Source organism: Mytilus californianus, unplaced genomic scaffold (assembly GCF_021869535.1).
Source record: "Mytilus californianus isolate M0D057914Y unplaced genomic scaffold, xbMytCali1.0.p SCAF_9, whole genome shotgun sequence".
Classification (NCBI taxonomy): domain Eukaryota; kingdom Metazoa; phylum Mollusca; class Bivalvia; order Mytilida; family Mytilidae; genus Mytilus; species Mytilus californianus.
The window spans coordinates 34,650,695-34,672,757 of record NW_026262745.1 but is presented as its reverse complement, the minus strand read 5'-3'; the positions used below and the strand labels follow the sequence as shown (position 1 = coordinate 34,672,757).

Here is a 22,063-nt window from a genome sequence, read left to right as displayed (position 1 = left end):
TGTATGTGCACGTACACCCTGTTTTCTTATCATTGACAATAGATCACTAATATTCTTATCATTGGCAGTACTAACAAAGGACATACCTATACTTTACCTGTTAATATAGGTTATCGTTGAAGTATGATCATAGTTACGATCTACTTCAGTCAATTTTTCTGGTCCATCTGTTCACAAAGTATCGTGAAAGACGACAAATTTTCGCCCGTCGTTTGTTTTTCAATGCTTCAGAATTTTTTTTAGCTCTTCTTACTAAACTAATATAATAGTCTTTATTGCAGGGTAATGCATAGAATGCATTTAGTTTTGCAGCGTTGACTTGATAAGACATTTTTATACTGATATACATGTAGTTCCATTGTTTTGTTTTTAAAGCACATGCAAAAGCTGACGACCGAAACAAGGATGACTGATGGTAAAACAGCTGTTGGTAACTAATTGGCCATTTTCGGAGGCCCAGAGTTCACCTCTAGTTTTGTTGTAAAGGGGTTCGTGTTGCTAATGCGTTAGTTTTCAGTGTTATATATTTGCCATGAGATATCTTGTATTTCAGGCTATTTCATTGGGTCAAGTTTTAGGACCTATCAATAACTAACGAATAAGCTGATGTGTAGGGGTTAGACAATATATATTCAACAATCCCCTGTTGTATTGTGCTTAATCGGTGGATATGACTCACCAACGCATTTTAAAAGGAGTAACACGACGGCTGTTATTAGTACTGATTGACAGATTTCATTCCGGTTGTAGTTGGTTCGAATTACTGATCCATTCTGTTCTTTGTTTTGACCTATCTGAATTAAACTTGAGAAGCATTATGTATAAAAAGATCATAAGAATTCGTCACGTTAAACCGTTCTTATGTTTTTGGTAATGAATAGCAATTGATTACTCAGTCTAGGCTATCTACTGATACGGTAATGGATGCGTTTGACGAACACGGTTGTTAATGTGTATGACAAATACGTTTGTTGATGGATGTATATGCTGGATGCAGTATTTCAAGTTGTAAGACATAGCTAGAACAACCACTGACGATGTTCCTGACTTGGTAAAGGTACATGAACATGTTGCGGGTTAAACTAGTTTTAATAGAAGTTTACCCCCCTTAAATCCCAAACCAGTTGAATAACCAAAGGTACACTTTTTATTACATTGAAATCATTTCAGAGCTAGGACTCTAAAAGAGTATGTGTTGCTCACTTGAATAGATGTACTACAATTTCACCAATGGCTACTCTCGAACATTGTAGAATAGTAATTAATCTATTGACTAAATATTTTTTTGTTGATCTTGTATTACTGATTATTTTTTCTGTTGTTTTTGCCGAAAATACCAATGCTTGATAAAATCGGCAATAATTTCTTGAAATAGTGGACTAACAATTACACCTTGGTAATTGATTTGTAGATCTTATCTTGCTGATCTCTTTTGGGGTTTTCTCTCAATCTTCTATAGCGTTTTCCAAAAATGTATAAAAGGGTAAAAATCACAATAAAAATACAATTACTCCTATAAGGAGTCGACGGCCAATTTCAGCCATGTTGACATGTCTGCATATCTTGTCCTGCTGATCATTTGGCAAAAATGGTGAAATCATCACTTAAGGACAATATCTCCTATAAGCCGTTGAATGACGAATTTCGCATGTTGACCTCTTCGAAGAACTTGTCTTGCTGATCATTCGCTGATTTCGATATTTTCAGAGATTTTAAGATGATAGACAAAATAAAATGGTAACCATTGTCGTTTAACATGTTTAATGGCCATAACGATAAATTAAGAAAAAAAAACCAGACGACCTAATTTAACAGGATATCTGTGATTAGTTTTTTCTGCATTATCATGTCGGCGGTTGTATTTCGGCGATGATTGCATACAGAACATTTCAGGATGATAAAATATTTTACAGAGTCTTGAGTAAATTTGTACAAAATTCCAATTCAAAACAATAATGAAACATTTTACTTTTGTTTCAAATACCAATATTGGAATTAATGTTAATTATTCTAAAAATAGCAGACCTGATTGAACTGCAACAGTATAATTATAATATTTCATTAATAAATCTATTAAATCAAAAAGAAAGATCTGAAGGAAAGTCATTGTACTTACCTTATAAAGAATATAACAATAAAAAAACTAGATGTGAAATAATACTTTAGAACTATATTTATGAGTTGTGATTAATTTATAATATCTTTATCCCTGTAGTTAAAGTTTTTTAGTACTATAACAAAATGATTTCTGTTTTTACGTAAGTGTAATATACAAGTATTTTAGTATTATCAAAGTATTAAGGTACATGATTTTTGATATTACGATAATTGAATATATTTGGTAACAAAAAAATAAAAAAGAAAAAGAAAAAAGGGGTATCGGTCGACATATTTAAGCCTTAGTAGCTGAAAATCCTCATAATGCATTAACAGCTGATATCTAAAATGTCAATTTACAAACATATTATAATCGGTTATTTTGATTGTTTAAAGATCTTCATAGAAAATCACCATTGTATTGATCGCTATTTCTGTTGTAAATTGTGCCATTTAACAAGTATTTACGAAGACTTCTTTGAAGGTTCCGAAATTGAAGGTGACATTGTAACGAAGTCAGTAAGTGGATAAATAATTTTTATTATGTAATTACAAAGTTAAGACTGGTTCTAAAGTTCAAATGTTAGATTGTTCACAAACTGTCTTTAAAGTGTTGAATTGTTCGAATGTTCATATCGTCACACGGACACGTGATCGTATAGTGGTATAACTGTTCGGTCCTGACTGAGTAATTCGGATGGTTAGTGAATTAATTCCAGCCTACCCACAAGGGGGGAGACCTTGGCGGAATCTCCTGTCGGAATCTATCTGTACGAATCTATCTGCCGTTCGAGTCCAAAGCTGGATCTTATATAGTTCAGTGGTCCATACAAACGGTCCATAGCTGTAGGCCGGTTACGTAGTAGTCTGGTTGTGGAGTAATACTAGTCTGTGGTTAATTGTCAAACTATGCAATTAACCCCTGACGGATACATGTTATTTCACAGAAGACATGGTCATTTATTGGCTGCAGGGTATATGTCTATAATATTCGTACAGATTGTTATTAAGTGTCTAAAGGTTACATGTAATCGTTTCGGATTTGCTGTATTTAGTTACTTCCTGATGATTAACGTATGGAACACAATTGTGTTACATAATGCCTTCCATCCAAAATAGAACGAAAGTTCAATAAAATACGGTATTTTTCATTTTTCTTCCTGTAGGTTATTCTAATAGTTTATTGTAAGGTTTCCGGTAACCATCACCACAAATCTAGTTCATAAAATTCGGCAAATCCAACATCTGGATACATAGAGTTCATATGCTTCATAAAGTTCAAGATTTGGGTATATATTGTGCATACTTTTTCCCGTCACCATTATAGCATATTGTTCATCAACTGCTGGAAAGGGCACACATCTTTGTACAAGTGTTGGTCATCGTCTGCTAGTGAAACCGGTCATCAACGTTGTAAGGTTTACAATCTAGTCCCATTACGAAGTAGTTGACGCATCTAGCTCTGGGTACATCCTTCTCACGAGACTGTTAACATCGGTCTCCGGTTAAATTTCGTCCCTGATCAATGGCGCAGAGGAAGACATCTCTCTGGAAGCAGCAACATCTGTTCCAACCAATTGCGTTAACACCATTTTGTACCCGTTGTTTCGTGGCATTAGAACCAGAACTCGCACTTTTCTTTTTGGCTAACCAAGATATATTCTTAATAATTTAACAGTACAAAATATGGCTATTCAAATGAAGATCGCACCTAACCCACTGATAAACTTATCCCAATTCGGAAAAACTAAAACTTGTTTACTACTTTTTTTTATTTATCAATCGTTTGTTCAATCGCCTTTAGTTCACTGGGTTATTCAAGCCTAGCAAAATTTAATAAAACAATGTCTAGGTAAAATCAATACGTTCTCTTAAATATCGAATTATCTGGTTAAAACAAAAAAACAAAAGAGGGAAAAAAACTGTCGTATACAACTTCTACAATTTTGAGAATCCTACATAATAAAAACAAAGATACGTTTATTTACACAAGACATGAGAAACATATTTACAAAAATACAAATTTACAATCAAATAAGTTTAATTCGATCATTCTATATAACCCCTACACCTACCTGATACCTATAAGAAAAAAATACTAAAAATTATATGTGTTACTTTGTTACCAATTGTAATACTTTTACGTCTTTAACTTTAGTTTCTCATTAATTAATCTTAATGCTAAATGTAGTCCACAAATTTATTCTCATCACTCTTAAAAATATTTAAGATTACATTGATTAAATTTAACTACGTCTTGCGCAATTTGTTACTGACTCTATATTTCCTATTTGACAACAACACCTTGTTACGAAAAAAAAATGCCTTTCTCCTTAATCTATTACATTTTTCCAAAACAAGTTTATAGTTTCTTCATCATAATCTTTCCTTTCTTTTTTATATACATCATTTTAATTTGCTTTAAAACATCAGCAACATACTGCCTATCTTTTTTATACATTTCATTATGACTGAATGTATATATGTTGAGATTTTATTCCTTCTATTTTTTTTTTAAACTTGACTTACTTCTTAAAACCCAAAACAATTTAAAGTTTTTACTATGCTTATTTATGAACAAAACCCATTGTTTAGACTCATTTTTTGTTTTACTACTAAATTAATTATTTTCTTATTCTTATTTTAATTTCTGATAATTATCCTCATAATTGTTTATAAAAAAAAATCAATTTTATTTTAATGCTAGTTTTCCTTTAATATCCATTATCTATTTCACTTAAAGTTTGTCATTAGTCATGAAGTTCATGTGTCTCTAATTTTTTACAAATATCAATCTACCACAAAAATACTGTAAATCCCTTAGGGCAAAACATATCAACATTTATCTTTAATGTGCTATTTTCTGAAGATACTTCTCTTTATCTATTAACATTTATTTTATGTAAATAAGGCGTAATCTAACACCATAAAACAACTTGCACCATTTAATTACTTAACATCACTTATGTTAATCATCCGAAGAAGGGGTTGGAATCTAAAATTATAGACTATTTGTTTTCTCTAAACAAACGTGCATACACACTACCCAACTGCGTAAACCATAATCGTCAATGGCTATAACATCGCAAACATGTGAACCACAATGTACCCTTAACTTCATCTACCAAAGGTTCTAAATCAACCTTCATATATACCGGTGCTCTACTAATTTTACGTAAGATATATATTTTCTAGAATAATTGAATGTATCTTCAAGAAAACAACCCATAATATAAATGCTATAGTATCAGACATTTTACTTATTTTTTTTATTACATATTTACTCTAAACGAAAAACTAGCTTCTTCAAACTTAAAAAAAAAGTTTTATTTTTAAGAATCATACTTATTATATATAACGTATCCTATCTATTAAATAACTGCATATAAAAATAACTAAAAAAATATCTTCAATTGTTTTAAGAATATGTGTATTCATAATTCTTAAATTGACGTACAATATCTAAAAATACTAATAAAAAATTTCGTGCGAACCACAGCTCGTGAACAAACTTCTGATTTTAAGCCTTTTAAATATACGGCCTCACTCCCTTTAAAATTAAAAACTGTACTTAACATGTGTGCCATCCCTTGAAAAGCCATTTCTACTTTTTGCACTGACATAGAAATATCTTGATTGTCCATAAAGAAAAAAATGAAAGTAACTTAGTTCTTACGTTTTATATTCCTTTGCGTTGTTTTAGCCAATCCAGGTCGATCCTGGTCTAAATGGCATCAAATTTACGACTTGTAACGAAGTCAGTAAGTGGATAAATAATTTTTATTATGTAATTACAAAGTTAAGACTGGTTCTAAAGTTCAAATGTTAGATTGTTCACAAACTGTCTTTAAAGTTGAATTGTTCGAATGTTCATATCGTCACACGGACACGTGATCGTATAGTGGTATAACTGTTCGGTCCTGACTGAGTAATTCGGATGGTTAGTGAATTAATTCCAGCCTACCCACAAGGGGGGAGACCTTGGCGGAATCTCCTGTCGGAATCTATCTGTACGAATCTATCTGCCGTTCGAGTCCAAAGCTGGATCTTATATAGTTCAGTGGTCCATACAAACGGTCCATAACTGTAGGCCGGTTACGTAGTAGTCTGGTTGTGGAGTAATACTAGTCTGTGGTTAATTGTCAAACTATGCAATTTACCCCTGACGGATACATGTTATTTCACAGAAGACATGGTCATTTATTGGCTGCAGGGTATATGTCTATAATATTCGTACAGATTGTTATTAAGTGTCTAAAGGTTACATGTAATCGTTTCGGATTTGCTGTATTTAGTTACTTCCTGATGATTAACGTATGGAACACAATTGTGTTACATAATGCCTTCCATCCAAAATAGAACGAAAGTTCAATAAAATACGGTATTTTTCATTTTTCTTCCTGTAGGTTATTCTAATAGTTTATTGTAAGGTTTCCGGTAACCATCACCACAAATCTAGTTCATAAAATTCGGCAAATCCAACATCTGGATACATAGAGTTCATATGCTTCATAAAGTTCAAGATTTGGGTATATATTGTGCATACTTTTTCCCGTCACCATTATAGCATATTGTTCATCAACTGCTGGAAAGGGCACACATCTTTGTACAAGTGTTGGTCATCGTCTGCTAGTGAAACCGGTCATCAACGTTGTAAGGTTTACAATCTAGTCCCATTACGAAGTAGTTGACGCATCTAGCTCTGGGTACATCCTTCTCACGAGACTGTTAACATCGGTCTCCGGTTAAATTTCGTCCCTGATCAATGGCGCAGAGGAAGACATCTCTCTGGAAGCAGCAACATCTGTTCCAACCAATTGCGTTAACACCATTTTGTACCCGTTGTTTCGTGGCATTAGAACCAGAACTCGCACTTTTCTTTTTGGCTAACCAAGATATATTCTTAATAATTTAACAGTACAAAATATGGCTATTCAAATGAAGATCGCACCTAACCCACTGATAAACTTATCCCAATTCGGAAAAACTAAAACTTGTTTACTACTTTTTTTTATTTATCAATCGTTTGTTCAATCGCCTTTAGTTCACTGGGTTATTCAAGCCTAGCAAAATTTAATAAAACAATGTCTAGGTAAAATCAATACGTTCTCTTAAATATCGAATTATCTGGTTAAAACAAAAAAACAAAAGAGGGAAAAAAACTGTCGTATACAACTTCTACAATTTTGAGAATCCTACATAATAAAAACAAAGATACGTTTATTTACACAAGACATGAGAAACATATTTACAAAAATACAAATTTACAATCAAATAAGTTTAATTCGATCATTCTATATAACCCCTACACCTACCTGATACCTATAAGAAAAAAATACTAAAAATTATATGTGTTACTTTGTTACCAATTGTAATACTTTTACGTCTTTAACTTTAGTTTCTCATTAATTAATCTTAATGCTAAATGTAGTCCACAAATTTATTCTCATCACTCTTAAAAATATTTAAGATTACATTGATTAAATTTAACTACGTCTTGCGCAATTTGTTACTGACTCTATATTTCCTATTTGACAACAACACCTTGTTACGAAAAAAAAATGCCTTTCTCCTTAATCTATTACATTTTTCCAAAACAAGTTTATAGTTTCTTCATCATAATCTTTCCTTTCTTTTTTATATACATCATTTTAATTTGCTTTAAAACATCAGCAACATACTGCCTATCTTTTTTATACATTTCATTATGACTGAATGTATATATGTTGAGATTTTATTCCTTCTATTTTTTTTTTAAACTTGACTTACTTCTTAAAACCCAAAACAATTTAAAGTTTTTACTATGCTTATTTATGAACAAAACCCATTGTTTAGACTCATTTTTTGTTTTACTACTAAATTAATTATTTTCTTATTCTTATTTTAATTTCTGATAATTATCCTCATAATTGTTTATAAAAAAAAATCAATTTTATTTTAATGCTAGTTTTCCTTTAATATCCATTATCTATTTCACTTAAAGTTTGTCATTAGTCATGAAGTTCATGTGTCTCTAATTTTTTACAAATATCAATCTACCACAAAAATACTGTAAATCCCTTAGGGCAAAACATATCAACATTTATCTTTAATGTGCTATTTTCTGAAGATACTTCTCTTTATCTATTAACATTTATTTTATGTAAATAAGGCGTAATCTAACACCATAAAACAACTTGCACCATTTAATTACTTAACATCACTTATGTTAATCATCCGAAGAAGGGGTTGGAATCTAAAATTATAGACTATTTGTTTTCTCTAAACAAACGTGCATACACACTACCCAACTGCGTAAACCATAATCGTCAATGGCTATAACATCGCAAACATGTGAACCACAATGTACCCTTAACTTCATCTACCAAAGGTTCTAAATCAACCTTCATATATACCGGTGCTCTACTAATTTTACGTAAGATATATATTTTCTAGAATAATTGAATGTATCTTCAAGAAAACAACCCATAATATAAATGCTATAGTATCAGACATTTTACTTATTTTTTTTATTACATATTTACTCTAAACGAAAAACTAGCTTCTTCAAACTTAAAAAAAAAGTTTTATTTTTAAGAATCATACTTATTATATATAACGTATCCTATCTATTAAATAACTGCATATAAAAATAACTAAAAAAATATCTTCAATTGTTTTAAGAATATGTGTATTCATAATTCTTAAATTGACGTACAATATCTAAAAATACTAATAAAAAATTTCGTGCGAACCACAGCTCGTGAACAAACTTCTGATTTTAAGCCTTTTAAATATACGGCCTCACTCCCTTTAAAATTAAAAACTGTACTTAACATGTGTGCCATCCCTTGAAAAGCCATTTCTACTTTTTGCACTGACATAGAAATATCTTGATTGTCCATAAAGAAAAAAATGAAAGTAACTTAGTTCTTACGTTTTATATTCCTTTGCGTTGTTTTAGCCAATCCAGGTCGATCCTGGTCTAAATGGCATCAAATTTACGACTTGTAACGAAGTCAGTAAGTGGATAAATAATTTTTATTATGTAATTACAAAGTTAAGACTGGTTCTAAAGTTCAAATGTTAGATTGTTCACAAACTGTCTTTAAAGTTGAATTGTTCGAATGTTCATATCGTCACACGGACACGTGATCGTATAGTGGTATAACTGTTCGGTCCTGACTGAGTAATTCGGATGGTTAGTGAATTAATTCCAGCCTACCCACAAGGGGGGAGACCTTGGCGGAATCTCCTGTCGGAATCTATCTGTACGAATCTATCTGCCGTTCGAGTCCAAAGCTGGATCTTATATAGTTCAGTGGTCCATACAAACGGTCCATAACTGTAGGCCGGTTACGTAGTAGTCTGGTTGTGGAGTAATACTAGTCTGTGGTTAATTGTCAAACTATGCAATTTACCCCTGACGGATACATGTTATTTCACAGAAGACATGGTCATTTATTGGCTGCAGGGTATATGTCTATAATATTCGTACAGATTGTTATTAAGTGTCTAAAGGTTACATGTAATCGTTTCGGATTTGCTGTATTTAGTTACTTCCTGATGATTAACGTATGGAACACAATTGTGTTACAACATTGGACTCTTCCGCTATATTGGTTTGTAAAATAGCAGAACACAATATGTTTAGATTTTGAATTGTCATCAAATTTTGTTGCAGGAATGCAATTTACTAATACAATTTTTCATTTAAATGAACAAATGTATGTGATTTTATCTTATCATTACTCATATTTCACAAAGAATATTTTTACTTATTTCGTTTTCTTTTTTTTCAATTTCGCGTAATAAAGGGAGGTTACTCAGAAATTATATAATTTATAAAGGAATCTACAGGGCATTTTGCAATTCTATGTTATTGTAGAAATTTATTTTTCTTGTATATCTTGAAAGAATTTTATAAGAGCTATCTTCTTATACTTTATTTCAAAATTAATCATTTGGTGTATCTCCTATTCATATAATGATGTTTTTTTGTGCAATCTATACAAAAATGTGTAAATTTTTCACAACTTGTAACTCTAAAACAAGCTCGTTGACCTATCATTTTAATTATATTCTAAAAATATCATAATATATACTACATTTTGGCAAAGTATAAAAAAATCTATAATTTTTTGTTCATACTCCCATACACTATAATGGAATTCAATCCGACAGTCATACAAGTGAGAGGTTTATCTATCTATAAAACCAGGTTTAATGCACCATTTTCTACATAAGGAAATGCCTGTACCAATTTAGGAACATGACAGTTGTTTTCCATTCGTTTGATGTGTTTAAGCTTTTGATTTTGCAATTTGATAAAGGACTTTCCGTTTTGAATTTTCCTTGGAGTTCGGTTTTTTTGCTATTTTACTTTATACTACCTTAAAAAAAGTATGAACAAAAATATCGAATTCCAAGGTAAATTCAAAAAGGGGGAAGTCCACAAAACCTGACAAAATCAAACGCTCGACTATATCAACCAACGGAACGAATAGAAAACCAACTGTCAAAAAAGACAAAGACAGTGAATAACAATCAGCATAGTACACTGTTGGAAATTTGTAATTACATTTACATTATTTTCCATTAAGGTTTTTTTTTCATCTTCATATTTCTTTCTAATTTATGAAGATATATCAATTATGTTTCAAGAAAAAAAATACATTTCATGGAATAGAAATTTATTGAGAATTACAACACTGTCTCGCAAATAAATGGATGTTTCTCAGAACATGAGACATCACCCCATTCATAATTACTCTCTGGATACTGCATCAGTAAACAATCCTGGTTGTCTCCCACATTGTTTGGTTGTCCCACGTGCCAATTTGTGTAATTGAAAGATTCAGGGTAACCTGAAGCTGTCCACTCGTATTTGTTTTCAGAATCATAATCGTTTCCATTAATGAAAAAACCTTTTTGACCAGCAGCTGTTAAACCTTTAAAAGAGATAAAGATACATTTATAAATCTGTTTTTTTAAGAACTGTAAAAGGACAGAAGACTGCCAGAAAAGTCATGCTATGTCGGAAGTCTACATTGTATTTTGTTATTATGTTATTCAAATATATCGTTGATATGAGTGCGTTACTTAAATTTTCATTTCAATAACTAGTATGTTAGATTGTTACGAATCATTTGTTTTCTGTCAATTTAACAAGGTTCCACTGCGCCAGTAACACTGCGTGAGTAGAAGTATTATTTTATAGGTTTTCCCCGATTGTGAGAGTTTGGATTCGCCTAGCGTGTGAGGCATACAGAACAGGAGACGCTTACCCTGTTCATGCACCCGGTCTCGCTCACTTTGGATTTCATGCGAATCCCTTGGTTTTTATTTGTTACCTTGATTTTTCTTCTTAGTCGATTTGTGAGATTTGAACATCTGTAAACTTATGTTACCTTAATTCAGCTTTCAAGCGTTGCTATTACTAAGTTTGCAACAACCTCGAGCAAAGTTGATAATAGACCAATTCAAAGGCTACTCGAAACGCTTTATTTATGTAATGAAAATTTGTTCTTTTCGAAGAACCGTACTAATTCCAAAAACGAATACACGGAAGATTATTTCATCGAAATCCTGGACCTTTTTGATCGACAACATATAAGTTGGGTTTAATGTATCGATATGTTAACAGACAGTCGGTATTTCCATGAGTACTACTTGTGCATCCCTAAACTGGCCGACTAGTTTTTGTACTCGTATGAAGCAGAAATCATACAAAACCTTATCAAAGTCAGAAAAAAAAACGTCATGTAAGGTTTTTTAATTTCATTTTCAGATATTGATGATATCCTGTAACTCAATAACCTACATTTCAGTGAATCCTTGTACCTCATATATTCCAGTGAACTTGAGATTAGGGATAATCCGAAACTAGAAGATCTGTTTTATATTTTGACATTTTGGCACAGATGGACGACTTCAAACTAAAATCTATGACAAACGTGATGAATTCAACTTCCCATTTTTCAAAAGTAAAATACCCTCTGCCACATTGTATGGCGTTAACATATCCCAATTGATACGCTACGCTCATGCATTTACACACTATACGGACTTCATAAGCAGGGTGTGTTCCTTGCCCAAACTCTGATCCAACAGAGTTATGAGGCAGAACGACTGAAATCGACAATACATAATTGTTACGGTCACCTTCACAAATTGGTTGACCGATATGATATGTCTGTGTCTAAACTCACAAATAGCTTTTCTTAGAGCTATTTTCCTAATGCTTGTAGTTTAAATGTTTGGTTGGCTTGCTTGCTTTGTTTGTATAAATGTTTGCTCAATCATTGTAATTAAGATTGACATCTGCATCAGCCGGGGCTTCAGCTTGTATACATTAACTGAAATGTTATTGGATGTTAAGTATGATGCAGAGCATAATGTATACAAGCTGAAGTCCCGCCTATCTATTGATTGCAGATGTCAATCTTAATTACAATGCTTGAGCAAACATTTATACAAATAAAGCAAGCAAGCCAACCAAACATTTAAACTACAAGCATTAGGAATATAGCTCTAATAGATTCATGAAAATTGAACATCGGTAAACTACTGTTGACCTAATTCATAAAATTTGCTCTAAAATTGTTGTGTTTTTACAGGACCTAATGCAGGCCAATCCAAAAAACTTGTAGTTCGCTTTGAAATCAGTATTCAAAGTTTTTATTTTCCCAATTTTAAATATTTATTGAAAGAAACGGAGAGAAAAATAGTTAGACAATATACTTACTGACATCTGACTGAATAAGTTTAACCAGATAATCTTGTTCAGCAGCATCTACTACAGAAGCCAGATTTGAATGGATATTTTCTTTCTTACATGTCTCTACAGCATCATACCAAGTTGTTGCTTTACCATGGAATGTATAATATGATGTTTTGCTGCCGGCTGTACGCATAAAGGATCCTGAGGGATATTTAGGTACATCTGTGCAATATACAAATATTTTAGTCAGTTTGCAACATACTTGTTTTTTTTCGTAGCTGTTATTGGTCATGTTAAGTGTATTTTTATATTGCCAATGAAAAGAGACCTAATGTCTACACTGAAACTACATTAGCTACATTAGAATAAAGGGATTAAACGCTCATTAAATACGGTACAATTATGGTAATGTCCACAACCACATTTAGCATATTCATCAACATGTTTTGGAGGAAACCATCTACACATTCTCTATTCGCCTTGCCCCTTGATATGGTAAGATTCAGACAACTGCCAGTTAATTTGAGTTTAAAGAACCATAACTATTACATAAATAGTTTGAAAGATTCTTTTTCTATTTACATTTACATACAATGCAGATATAAGTATTTTACTCTTAAACTTGTCTTACACTTTTCAGCAATTTTAATTTTTAAAAAGCTGCATGGATATAATGGGAACGATTCCAATGACATCAAGTAAGATACTAATATCATCACCGATCAACTCCCCATGCATAAATTTGAAAATCAAACTAAAGTCTTCATCGTTTTTGTGGTTTGGGACAAATTAATCTAGAAAAGTATTCGCTTTGCATGATTTCTGCATATATTTATTAATGTCTGGCTGAACTAGATGTAGATGTGAATTTACAGCAATATTAAATATATAGTCCGCACCTTTTTTCCAAATTTAAAAATGTTTAGAATAGGACAAACAAAAATGGTTGCAAATTATTAAGGCTCCTCCGAACGTTTGATTTAAATTTTACAGTCTTGGATATATCACTGCATTACTGTCATTATTAACTCTTACTTTGGCATGTTGTATTATAAACATATACATCATCAACAGCAATATTTCCATTTTGGTTATGGTTATCATAATAATAACGGCCACTGCTACTGCTGTATCTGTGTGTATGGTATGCGTCATGTGTTGCCTCAAACACTACCTGAAACAAAAGCAAAACATATTCTCTAAACTACAAACACAGCATATTTGTCCTTATTTTTTCAATATTTTTTCAATATTTGTTTTATACCACATCTGCTTCATTTTTATTTAGATCCTCAAATACTATACGAAACGATCCCAAAGGACACCCTAAAACACTACTTACTAAGAATTTCGCTAGGATGACGCTTATTTTGCAGTGTACCTGAATATACGGTGATCTCCCAAAGTTTTAGGAGGGGCGTAAAGGGAGGGTATGTGCATGGAAGAACGCGAAATAAAATTGCCATTTTGCGATGAACGAACAATTACAAATTTCTTGCACGTTGATCTTTTTACCGATTTCACGAAACACGGTGAATAATGAACCCTTTTCACGGCTGCACGTGAAATAAAAATGGCAAAACACGTTGCATGAAAATAAATCTTTACCACACTCTTTTAGACTTGACTGCTCATTAAATGAAAAATACTGACACTTCTTCGCTAGGTTGTTATTATCTTTATCAACTAATTCACTGTATATTATATTCGTATACATGCATTTTTTTCAAAGAATGAAAGAAGTTTGCAAAACTTGACCAAAAGATATTTTATTCTTTGAACTCTATTTAAATGCTTTTTCGAGACTAACATGCTCAAAAGAATTGGTTGCATTCAATAACTTGTTTTAATTTATAATTCATTTACAACTAATCGATCACAATATCTTCAAACAAACCTGAAACATGTCAGCTGTGTATTCTTTGTTAAGGGAAATCTCTGCCATGTGCCACTGATTGTCAACATTACCAGTATGTGTTAACACAGGATATCCCAAACCTCCATGTACCTAGTAGATATTTACATTTGGCTTTAATTTCAAAGATACATAATTTGAAAGGTAATCAACTTTCCGCACTTTTTATAGATTAATATGCTTATATTGAGTTAACAATGCACTGTCTCTTTGTCAGTGTCATTTACTTTTCTGGTTACAGATGTTTAAAAACATTTTGTTAAAAAGTTCTAAATGTTCGTTAAAATTGCAGTGAATGATTTTCTTCAATATTTTGTTTTTCATAACCCATGTTTTGGTTTCTTTAAGTGTACACACTAATGATGAAAATAACACTTTATTAATCGTATGCGTCCGAAGCGACTTTCTGCATTACCTCCATCAGAAAATCTCAAAGCCAAACTTGTGAAAGCCAAGGATTGAAAAGTACCGATCTATGGGAAAAGCTTCATGTACATGCCCAAAAGAGACTTTAAATAATAGCCAATTCATCTACTAGCTTACCTTGTACTTCATGAGTTAAACGGATATCTACTAGTATTCTATTCATACCTGTGCATAAACATTGAGTGTTTTGACATCTTTTCCATACATTGTGTACCAGAATCGAACACAGTAGTTGGAAGCTGGATTAAAGGTTGGCGATATTAGTCTTGATGTTGTTGTACCTGTACTTGATCTTACTGGTGATGTAGCTCGCAGGGCCATATAGTAACCTTTAAATAATTTGAATATTAAAGAGTTTAATGTCTTGATATTGCTATGTTTGATTTACACTTGTTGTCCTCGAGCCTAAAACGAAATCAAAACAAGTAATCAGCAAAGGAACAAATACCTCCGCATCCCCTTTTATGTAAATTAAGCACCAAACTCACCAAATGTAGTTATTGAAGATTTCTTGATAAAAGGTGTTTCAACTTGTCTAAGGCGTTATTTTTCTATAATACATTGTAAGTGTTGCTTAAGAAAGCAGCGTTGCAAGACATTCTCTGCATACAAATAGTTCCCTTACAATGGGGATTAAGCTTTGAAATCGTTTAACAGACAGCAAACAACGACAACCTCTGAATTACAGGATCCTTGCTTGGAACAGGCATGCAAAGAATATGACGGTGTTAAACGTGTTTGTAAGAGCTCAATCCTTCCCTTAATTTGGGACAGTGACGTAACAACACAACATAGGAACAAAATAAAAATGATTAGGAATAAGCTTGACTCATTTTATCGGCATTAAGCAAACACAAAAAAAACATAAAAAACTCATGCTACGGTACCGATCTAAGAGTACCTACGGTTGTTACTGAAAGCTAGTACAAAGTATTATTTAAAGCATTGAAGAAATTATCGTAAATACAAAAACCAAATGCTTTATTTATGTGTTATACATGCAATAATAATGGAACATTAATAGATCAGTAGAGTACATTAAATACACAAACGCCCTTTGATGAAAGTAGGAAATTTTATTTAGTTTTGGTACCACAAAAGTTAAATATATGATGAGGCAATCTAAAATAATTAGCCCAAGAAGAACTGACAAAGATCAAAAGGTACAAGTTAAAAAGACCAACATCATTCCACAAAACAAGCAAAACAAATAAAATTGAGAATGGAAACGGGGAATGCGTCAAAGAGACAACAACCCGACCAAAGAGCAGAAAACAGCCAAACCCTATCGAAATCCGGAGCTGAACTTAAATGTTTTGGAAAGGTGAGGAGATAAAAGTAGTTGTATGCACTGAGAGTAACAGTGTGTCATACTTAGCGCAACACTTACTGGAGCTGGGTTAATTTTTAAAACAATTTCGACTAGTTATTAAGGTTTTGAAAAAGACGTTAATATATTTGTTCAATGATAAAAGCATTTTTGAAAATCATAAATACCATAATTATTGCCATATGTATGATCCCGTTTAGGTCCTGTTTGACTTTCTTCCGTGTGGCGCCGGTCCCAGTTCGTATCATCGTGATGATCTTGTGAGAAATGACAAAGATCAGTGGACTGGAATCCACAATAAAATGTAGTAAAATCTTGGTGTATAGCTTCAAATATAAAAAAAAGATGATATGAATGATCAGATGAATTACTAGTTTTAGATTATTTTTGTAATAACAGGCAATTCAGAAAAAAAACCGCATTGACACATGTGGTAATTGTTTGTTACATGATAATCAAATAGGTCCTTACCATGTGCAAATTGAGAATTTTTTGATTGAAGCTTAAGTTAAGCAGATACTAAGGGCGAATCAAGGATATTCAAAAAATATATATATATGTATTGTGATAATTGAACTGCGATCGATTATTTCTCGATTTGAACCTTGTTCAAATAAATTAACCTTAATTTCATTAAAATTAAAATAATGTTTTGATATTATTGACAAAATAACTGCTTAATTACCTAATTTATTGATTGATTGCTTTAATGTTGAATGGATTGGTGACTGGATGCATGCAAGTATGAATAAGATTTACGATGATGATGATGAAAAGGATGTTGATTGCTTGAATGTAGAATTGCAATATTATTTATTGAACATATTTGAATATGAGACAAAATATCTATTTGAAAAAAAACCCTACCTGCGTTTGTAGAAACTGGCGTTCCAAGTGCTGTCTGACACAACGCCAAATTTCTAGTATTGGTCGCAAGTTTCTGTCGTAGGCCTGTTAGTTCAGAGGTTGCACTATGTAAAGCAGAGTTTAGTTGATCCTTTGTTTGATTGAGTTGAGACTCCATCGAACTTAAAGTATTCGTCAACCTGCTACCTTTTTGTGTTTCCGTTTGAAGTTTAGAATCGGTTGAATTTAATTGAGTTGTTGCATTATTTAAATATTGATTCATGTCAGCCATTAGTTGTTTTAGGTTACTTTCAGTGTATATCATCGCGTTCATATGAGTGGATAAACTCGAAACATCATTGCAAGTGCAAGAACCGGTAATATGACCACCAGATCCAGATAAAGATGTAGATGTTAGAGAATCACATTGTCCTTGGTGTCCTATCTTCATATCATAAGTGCATTGTCCGTTTTTTAAATTACACTGTGTTTTTCCATTTTGAATCATTGGCAAAACCAGGAAAGTATACATCCAAATTTTACAACCTAACATTTTCTCTTATTGTTTTATCAGTAATATAAGTGTATTTCACTACAACAATCACACAATTGATTTAGACATACGATAAGAAACTAATTGTTAGGTCACGAATTTATCAATGTACAGGGACAGATTGCAATTGAACTCATTTATAGATTGAAACAACCGTGAAACACAGTCCTATACAAAATCCCTTTACTTTTCTTTTTCTTTTTAATTTCATACTTTACCGCTGCTGGTAGACTATCAGTCCCCGAGGGTATCATCAGCTCAGTAGCCAGTACTTCGGTATTGACATGAGTTATGATAAACCTTTCTCAATTGTCCGTTTATAGATTTAGAAATTATTCCGAAACTACGGTTTCCACTCCCCTTCGGGAAAGGTGGACTTAGATGGAGTTGAATATTTTTTTCATGTATTTTGTTATTCATATAGCTCTTCAAATGTTTCGGTTCTTATGCATAAGTGGCTTCGAAATGTTCGGCTTTGAGCGTTTCTGATGAAGGTAAATCAAGAAAAGCTCTTCGAACGCATGAAATTTAGAAAGTGTTGTTTTCATTTCTTTAGATGTAAAAAAGTATTAACAAAAATACCGAACTCCAAGGTAATTTCAAAAACTGGGAAATCCACAAAACCGGACAATATCAAACGCTCGACTTATCAACAACTTCAAATTCGTTTGTCTGATTTTTAGCATCATTGCGGCAAACGTCACGAACTCCGTTAACCCAAAACGCTATATAAGATGGTACAATATTTGTTTAGTTTGAAGTTGTTATTATTTTGAGTTATGAAACATCGATTCTAACATAGACCATATACTATGCATAATAATTTTGTAATAACTTTTATGGAATCGTCGTCGTTTTGAAAAAAGTTTGAAAAGATTGTTCATTTTTCTATACCTATATGGAGTCATTTTCTTTCAGAACGATAGGTCATTCTTTCGAAGAATCAACCTGGACGATACCAAGTTTAAATGAAAATGCTTCAACGCATAAAATAATGACCTCTGTAAGGTCCTAAATATAAATGCAAACTATAATTTACTTACACATTTAATTCGTTTGATAGTTATCGTGTGTTGTTGTCAATTGTGAGTTTTCTTTAGGTTTAGGTGTAAGGCAGAAACAGTCCTTTCCCCGGTTAATTAGACTGAAATACCAATAATCGTCGTTGGCGCACATTTTAACTTTCGAAACAAATAACCTAATGTGAAGTTTTGTTAATTTATCATTACAATAAAGGGACATTATTTGAGATGAATTTAATAATGCAAAAACTTTTCATATTACTTTTAATTAAAACAAGCCAGATTTAACACATTCGTGAGTAGGATTTTGAAAATATTATTGATATACACTTTATTGAAAATCATTCTTTGAACTGTATGGATATTCGTTTTTCGTGTTACGCGTACATGTATCACGATTTCGTGCTCTCTTCATGCCAGTTCTAATCTTTTAACGTCTATATATACCTTTTACTCTATCAAACGAACAAATGACCAAATATTTCTATTTTCTATAGGATAACAGCCACGTACTTTATAATGGGTTGGGGGAGTCTAAAATTTTATCCTGATTCTCAGTTTAAAAAAAATTGCCACTATTGCCATTCAAAGGCTGAATAGTTCAATTCGTTAAAAATTGCTGAAAAAATAATTTGCTTTTCCGCGATAATAATGTCATGAGAAAGAAAAGAAAAAAAAATGGCATCCCCCTTTCCTAAACTAAGTTTGTAGAATAAATTACTTACAAAGTGACTTGTAATTTTTCATACACCGTTATCGGGCGGTAACTGTTCATTTGTGTCTTGCTTCATGCAGTTACAGTAATATTTTTGTTGTACCTGGATAATGATTTTAACAGTTTATATCTAGATTAATTACTGAGTTTCATTACTCATTATAAATGAGCTGTAGGGTGTATTTAAACCTGAACGCATCAGAAAAGAATATCCCACTTTAGTGTGGTCGGTAAAATAGAATGCAAATCCTGCAAATCTTTGCAGAAAATAATATTTTTTGACGATATATAAGTCAGATAATGCATATTTTAAGGTTTTTCTTGTAGTATAACACACCTTTGGGTGACAGGATTGCCCAAAGAAAGACCTCCCTACGGTCGGTTTTATTTGATCAATACTGACACCACTCGGTGTACATATAAACTTGAAGGGCCGTCGAAAATAAGGGGGCAAGGTAGTGTAACATCAGACTTTGTATAACAAACTTTTCGCAATACCTGAAATATTTTCTGTGGGCAAAATTCTGTTTTACTCTTTTAAATGTTATATGATTTAGAAAATAATTCATTAAGCATTAATCAGTCAACATCTAGACAAAATGAAAAAAAAAAACAATACCGAAGAAACAGACAATAATATATATATACAAAATACAGAAAACTAAACATTCAGACCTAAATCACACTACAATACAGGGTTTACTCATTTGCTCCAGAAGTGTAAAAGTTTTTTTTCGCTAGTAGCACCTTTCGTGTTGCTCGTTACCAATTCAATGATCAGGTATGAATGAGGAAAGAGAAAACAACACTGTGACTTTGATACATGCATAAAGCTGTAGTGATATGTGACATAGATCTTCGGTAAGCATAATGGTGTCTACAAATCTTTTGTAGATATGACTTTAATTTTGCCATTAACAACCATAAGTTCAGTAGTAAACCTATGTAAATTATGGCTAACGTATTTAATGCATATTTAATTTTTTCACCTGGTTTTGTGTAGTTATAACTTACATATTGAATGTTTTTCGTGTCTTTTTTTCAGAATTTTACATACCACTTTTATCGGTATATTCAAGGGTTTATTAGATTATAGAAATTTGATGATCCAAGACTTTCCCCATTCGATAGTAAAACCCATGATAAAGAACGGTGTCTCTTTGTTTATGCGAAATCTGTAAATAAGCAGTTATAACCGATGCGTTGTGTGAAGAGACTGTTACGCAATTTGTAAAGAGCCCTTGCAACATTTTTGTTCTAAATCACACATTAAAAAAAATATGGTCTTCAGAAACTAGAATTTCTAGGGTTTAAAGGCTATTTAAGCAAAGACCTTTCTGAATGATTCTTTGGTGCAAATCTTGTACACGTTTTTAAATATTTAAGATCGTGATCCTTGATTCAGTAAATATTGTATGTTCATTTTGCAGAGTTTTAGCAAGGTAAACAGTCGTCTAGTCAAATTATTACACATCACTAAATACGGCATTTGTTAAATAAAATGCAAGTAAAAATCTCTTAGCTTGTATGTAACAGTTTCGTTTTTCATTAACCAAAGAAATATGCAAAATCAGAAAGAAAAATACAATTGTATGATATCAATTTCACACAACACGTGTTACTGGAAGCGCCTTCATCGGGTTTGGTCGTTTCCAAACGTCCAAATATATGAAAAGTCTTTTAAAAAGAATTAAAATAAAGTCGGTCTAAAAAGTACAATATAGACCTCTAAGGTCAACTTAACCTGAGGCAGTTGCAACTTAAAATCACACATTTATAATGTGGTGTAAGAGGTTTTGAAAAAATACCGATATCGAAGCATTGGACATTAGGCTAATGGTGTCCTTGGCAGTCGACTAGCATCGCTACAGACTCGGTTATGTTGTAAAATGATGAAAACATATGATACCAATCTTAGTGCGTATATTTTTAATGTTTGCCCAACTTATGCCCAAGACAAAAAGTTTGGGAAGCTAAAAACATTTAACGTTTGTGAATATCAAAAAGAAAAGCTCAGACAATCTCAGGTCTATTTTGCCCGCTGTCATGAGTTGGAATCTTAGATTCAGTACAGTTAAATAATATTTACATTTCAAGTTTCAAGTCGAGTCGTACAAAATCAAAACAGGACAGTTGCAATAGCTCATTCAACAAATCATTACCGAAAGGCTAAACACCTATAATGATACTAACATCCCCCCTTCCTTGGATGTCTTATTACAAAAAAATGTAGACAGCTTACAGTTTACTGCAATAATGAACAATCGTAGGTATCGGATATTCTCTATCAAATGTTAGGTAATCATATAAGATATCTTTTGATAGTTTGCTTCAAAGATGAGTTGTTAACCCTGAACAGTGTCCCAAAATTTAGAGTTCATGCTTGAAGTTCAGTACACAGTGACAATATTTTCATTGTTAGAAACCCCATGGCTTTCATGATAATCAATAAAAAGC

General features: G+C 32.2%; 1 protein-coding gene across 2 annotated transcripts; it reads right to left on the bottom strand.

The window, feature by feature from the left end:
• Window positions 1–10,752: 10,752 nt before the first annotated feature.
• Window positions 10,753–17,861, bottom strand: LOC127714421 (mannose-binding protein C-like). 2 transcript variants are annotated; one of them, XM_052220473.1, is made up of 7 exons: window positions 17,338–17,861; window positions 16,638–16,796; window positions 15,306–15,469; window positions 14,697–14,807; window positions 13,835–13,973; window positions 12,824–13,021; window positions 10,753–11,027 (listed from the first exon to the last, which is right to left on the bottom strand). In XM_052220473.1, exons 1-7 carry the CDS (start codon window positions 17,846–17,848, stop codon window positions 10,780–10,782), a joined length of 1,530 nt encoding a protein of 509 aa, XP_052076433.1. In that variant the 5' UTR covers window positions 17,849–17,861; the 3' UTR covers window positions 10,753–10,779. The 2 variants fall into 2 exon arrangements, with proteins under 2 accessions (XP_052076433.1, XP_052076434.1); XM_052220474.1 differs by lacking the exons at window positions 16,638–16,796; window positions 17,338–17,861 and having other exon boundaries at window positions 15,306–15,535.
• Between the last annotated feature and the right edge of the window lie 4,202 nt (window positions 17,862–22,063).

What these genes read in the sequence shown, in the direction of transcription:
- LOC127714421 (XM_052220473.1), bottom strand. Translation starts at nt 17,848, where the DNA reads ATGTATACTTTCCTGGTTTTGCCAATGATTCAAAATGGAAAAACACAG. An exon ending in TACATATGGCAATAATTATG is followed by an intron (nt 15,470 to 16,637) that starts GTATTTATGATT and finishes AATTATTTAAAG; the next exon opens with GTTACTATATGGCCCTGCGA. An exon ending in TTATAATACAACATGCCAAA is followed by an intron (nt 13,022 to 13,834) that starts GTAAGAGTTAAT and finishes TATATTGCACAG; the next exon opens with ATGTACCTAAATATCCCTCA.